The sequence below is a fragment of the Salvelinus fontinalis genome, chromosome 32 (genome assembly GCF_029448725.1).
Source record: "Salvelinus fontinalis isolate EN_2023a chromosome 32, ASM2944872v1, whole genome shotgun sequence".
NCBI classification, from domain to species: Eukaryota; Metazoa; Chordata; class Actinopteri; order Salmoniformes; family Salmonidae; genus Salvelinus; species Salvelinus fontinalis.
Genome location: NC_074696.1, coordinates 11,404,866 through 11,409,902, shown reverse-complemented (window position 1 = coordinate 11,409,902; position 5,037 = coordinate 11,404,866). Strand labels below are relative to the sequence as shown.

General features: G+C 57.3%; 1 protein-coding gene across 1 annotated transcript in view; it reads left to right on the top strand.

Annotated features, from left to right (window-relative positions):
* The first annotated feature begins 655 nt into the window (after positions 1–655).
* The window catches only part of LOC129830517 (transcription factor Gibbin-like), an 8,287-nt gene continuing 3,905 nt past the window's right edge, over positions 656–5,037 (top strand). The window contains exons 1-3 of the mRNA XM_055893087.1: positions 656–1,987; positions 2,134–3,863; positions 4,084–5,037. The exon at positions 4,084–5,037 is cut by the window's right edge and continues 715 nt beyond it. Coding sequence (XP_055749062.1) covers positions 656–1,987; positions 2,134–3,863; positions 4,084–5,037 — 4,016 coding nt within the window. The remainder of the gene's footprint in view (positions 1,988–2,133; positions 3,864–4,083) is intronic.

Genomic DNA, 5,037 nt, shown 5'->3' with positions numbered 1-5,037 from the left:
AACACTATCGACCATATGGCTCAGGAGTTGATTGGTAAATGCCAGCATTGGGATGTTGCAATAGAGGAATAGTCACCCCCCCCCCCCCAAATTCAAGTATGTTACCTCAAAGTTACTGGATCTGTTATGTTAAAGTAATTGTGATCCTAAATGAATGTTTCCAAACGATCCCAATCCTCAATGAATGTTTCCAAACGATCCCAATCCTCAATGAATGTTTCCAAACGATCCCAATCCTAAATAAATGTTTCCAAACGATCCCAATCCTCAATGAATGTTTCCAAACGATCCCAATTCTCAATGAATGTTTCCAAACGATCCCAATCCTCAATGAATGTTTCCAAACGATCCCAATCCTCAATGAATGAGAATGATTGGTATCATCTAATTCCATCTTCTCCCTTTAACATTACGTTGATTCTCTGTTAGAATCTACTGTTTGAAGTGTGTTGAATGTATTCCTCTCTCCTCAGGTCCCTAAATTCTCTGGATAGAGGCATGTGACTTCAGCGGACCACACGTAAACAGACGGAGAGAGAGACGGAGAGAGAGAGAGGTCACTGACCTCTCCGATCACTGGGCCTCAACACTCTGTGACATCACCATCCCCTCTGTGACATTACTGTGCCATCATCATCACCGTCACCCTCTGTGGATGAGCCGCCTGTCTGGACGCCTGCGGTCAGGTGGAGGTGGGGGGGTGGGGCGTGAGGGTGGGGCCTTGGCGGAGGAGCAGGGGTGTGAGCGGGGGCTGGCGACGTGGGGGAGGGAGGTGGCAGCAGGGGTACAGGAGAGGGTCACAGTGGAACCCAGTGCTGAGGCTGGAGCTCAAGGGACCCTTGACCTTTTACCATCACCCTCGCCCCCCTCCCTGGCCAATGGGGTTCACCTGCACAGGAGGCCTGGCCTTGGAACACGCCGACGCTGGCAGACAGAGACACACACCGATGCTTTAACACACACACCCGGACAGACAGGAGTCACAGGCATGCAGATTTACACGGATCTCCAAATGCACACACCTGCGGACACTCACACACACCTAGCTGCTAACACACACATGGATGCTCACACACACTCGGACTCTGCCGGTCCAGAGCAGCACAGAACTGTTTCATCACCAGAGACTCACACCAGATCCACTCAGCGACAGGTCCTCCTGCCTGTCACTCATCCAGCCTGCATCAATCAGCAAGTTGCTTCCTCTCCCTGCAGCCCGCCTCCTCCACCCTCTGCAAACAGAGACAGGCCCCCGGCCATTAGCCCTGCCCATATTGGACCAACACCTCTAGATCTCTCTAAACCCTCAAGAGCTATTGGCCCAAATCCTACAGGCCCTTCTCTTATTGGTCCATCCGGTTCAGACCCTTCTACTATTGGCCCAGCCCCTGTAGATCCCTCCCCTGTATCTGTCGAAGGGGAGAGGAAGTATGCGCTCCGTAGCTCCGGTCGACCTCGCTTCCCTTGCCAGCTACGCAAGTCCTCCCGCATCCGCCGATCCACCGAGGATGGAGAGAGGAGGGGAGTTAGGGAGAGCGAGAGGGAGGAGGAGATGGCGGAGGAGGAAGAGGAGGAGGAGAAAGAGAGGGTGAGTGTACATGTAAAGGTAGAGCGCCCCACAGTGGAGGAGTGTTTACCTGCAACCTCGAAGCCTGCAGACTCAGCTGTACCTGTAGCACCACACCCTTCAACACGCCCCTCACCACGCCCTACACCACACCCCACCTCTCACTCCGCCCCCCGGCCAGCACCCAAACCCAGAACTTCAACCAAACCCCAACCTAGACCTTCAACCAACGCCAAACCAAAAGCCCAACCCAGACCATCGATGAAAGCCTCGCCTAAATCCTCGCCCAGACCAGCGAACAATCCCAGACCAGCAACCAATCTTTCGCCTTGTCCATCGACCAATACCGTGCCCCAGCCGACAGTGAAGAAGGAGGTGCCTGATGATCTAGTTCCTAAACAGAAACGGCGGTTCGTTGGTGTAAGTTCAACTGTCAGTGTATTATTAGTCAAAACAACCCAGAAGCCATGTTGTTATTTTGTTGTCTGACATCAACCAGATTTTAACCAGGAAAATAAGGGTTATAAATAATGGTTTTATTGTGTTTGTTTGTGTCTGTTCCCCAGGTGAGGCGTATCGTGGTGAAGGTGGCTCGTATCCCGGTCAACCTCAGCCGACGCCAAAAAAGCTACAAGATCTCCTCCATGGAGACCGTTGTCGGGCCGGAGAGGGGCGGGGCCAGTGGCGAGGGGGGATCGGAGGGAGCTGAGGGGGTCCGAGAGCCAACTGCTCTCCTTCGCATGAAGAACAATGGGAAGAATGTGATGGTCATGTTCCCGCCTGGAGAACTCCCGGTGATCCTGAAACGCAGACGCGGCCGACCTCCCAAACAGGTTGTACCGGGAATGCCAGATAAAACGGGCGGGAATTCCGCCGCTGCCAGTGGGAACGGCGAACCCAAGAAACCTCGTCGGCGCCGGCGGGCCAAGCTCCCATCTCCGCAACCGTCGTACGTGAACGACACCAACGACTTCAAGACAGAGTACGGAGACGTTCTGTCCAAACTGGCGTTCCTAAACCACCAACCGCCTGCCACCGGTCGCTGCTCCCCACCACGCTGCTGGACACCCAGCGAACCGGATAGCTTTCACACACCGTCCAACAACCCTGGGATCTCCGCCCTGCTCCACCGACTCACAGGGTTCAGACGCAGGGGAGGGAGGGGTGGTGGCGTTGGGGGCAGGGGAGGAGGAGCAGGGGGGGCCGGGTGTGAGGGCTTCAAGAGCTCCTTCAGTGACTTCTTCGAGACGATCGGGAAGAAAAGAAAAGTGACCCCTGCTCTGTCAGAACCAGGGTTACCCAAGAAACGAGGGAAGGGTGGGGGAGGCAGGGGAGGAGGGGTTGCAGGGGGGGAGATGGGGGTTGGAGGTGAGGGGTGGAAGCCGGTGAGAAAACGACGCTCGTGCAAGAATGGGGTTCTGAAGGGGGAGGCAGGGCAGCTGGAGCAAGACTGGTCTAATGGGGGAGGTGTCTGGGGGGAGGAGGGGGGAGGGGAGAGGGAGAGAGGGCCGGGGGCCTACCAGACCTGTGGCTCCCTGAGGGGGGACTTCCCGCCCTGTGAGGGGGGAAGAGGAGGTGCGTACGGCAGCCCTGGGGGCAGCAGAGGAGGTGGAGGTGGTGATGAAGTGCAGGGTTTGTTCGCTGGATATTTTCGCTCCCTGCTCGACTCAGACGACTCCTCCGACCTCCTGGATATCTCCTCCTCTCGGCCTGACCCCGGGAAACTTCCTCCCACCCCGGGCTACGACTCCTCCAGCACTGGCCCCGGCCCAGGCCCTCGCTGGTCCCCAGCCTTCCCCAAGCGCAGCCCCAAAGTAGAGGCAAGGGAGAATCAAACCCAGGTCTCTTCGTCCTCCTCTTCCAGACCTCCTTACAGCTACTACCTTTCCCAGAACTCCCCCACTACTTCCTCCTTCCCCAAGTCCACCCCTCCCTCCCTCTCTCTGCCTCGCTCTCCCAGTTCCCCCCATCCCTCCTCCTACGGTCACTACCCGTCCGGCTATTCCTCCTCCTCTCCTGCGGGGGGCAGTGCAGCACCACAGAGACCCACAGACTGCAGCTTTGCAGCCTACGGGGCCGCAGAGCTGGATAAGGCCTCCACAGCCCCCCCCGTGGGCCAGGGTCAGATGGGCTATTCCAATTTTTCCAAGCGTGGATATGGGGGCTACCCTGGGCAGGTTGGACCATCCTCTCCAGGGGGAGGGGGGTATATGGCCATGGCCAAGAACAACCCCTTCCCTTCCTCATCATCTCCAGAGGGTTACAGACACTACCCCTCCAACCAGTGGAACTGCAAGTAAGTAGCTTCAGGTCTAAATTGTCTGGAACCACAGAGTTTGGATTAGAGTACAATCCTACCTTAACTTCTTCTATAGTTGTATGTGTTTGAGATACATAACACCATAACACTAAATCCCTGATCTATAAATCAGTCCTAAATAAGTACTTCTTAAAACCTTTCACCAACTGTGCAGTTGTAAGAAAATAGAGTGAATAACATGTGCTGTGTTTTTCAGGCAGGGCTCCAGTGGCTGGGCGTGGGACAGTCTGGCTCATCATTACCCAGGAGGCTACAGTGACTACGTCACCCCAGGCCCCAGCGAGCCCAAAGACATCCTGGACATCTCCAACTACACCCCACAAAAGGCCAAGCGACAACCCTTCCTCGAGAACCTATCAGAGTCCTCCTCTGACTCATCCCACCTGGGGTGCACCGGGTCAGGAGGCGGGGTCAGTACCGGAGGTGGGGGCGGAGGCTCGAGTTCAGGTTCCGGAGGTGGGGCTTACAGGCAGGGTGGAGGCAGGGAGTCTCTTCCTATTGGTGGAGAGGGAGGTCAAGGCCAGTCCAGCCTATCAAGTCTGGAGAAGCTGATGATGGACTGGCATGAGAGCGCCTCAGGCCCCTCCTACAACTGGAGCCAGAACGTTCTCTTCCAGGGGCAGGGGAAGCCCGGTCGGGGGCGCAGGAAACGGAATGCTGCCGAACCCCAAATAGAAAAGGAGGGGGGTGGTGGACCAGGACCGGAGCCCACCCCAGACTCTCCCACCAGTCCCCCAGCCCAGACCCAGTCCCACACCTCAACCCAGGGCTCTGGTGCCAAACGCAGTGGGATGGGGGGGCGGCAGGGCAGGGGGGCGAGGGGAGGCAGGGGAAGGCTGTGCCCGTCCCCTAGAGAACGCCCCCCAGGGGGGAAGAAGGGTAAGGCTGCTGGGGGTGGGGATGGAGGAGGAGGGTGTACTGCTCAGGGGGGGTTGTTCCAGGAAGGCCTTGACTACTTCAGTGGAGACAGCAGCAGCCTCTCCCCCCTACCTACCCCTGCCCTACACCTTGGCTACCCCCCCGAGCCCTGTGAGTACCCCTCCCCGTCTCCTTACTCCGCCCACCCCTCCACCCCAACCTCAGAGGAGCGCTACCCAGCCCTCTTCCCTGGCGAGGCCTCATCCTCCTCTCTCTCCCCTGGAATGACTTC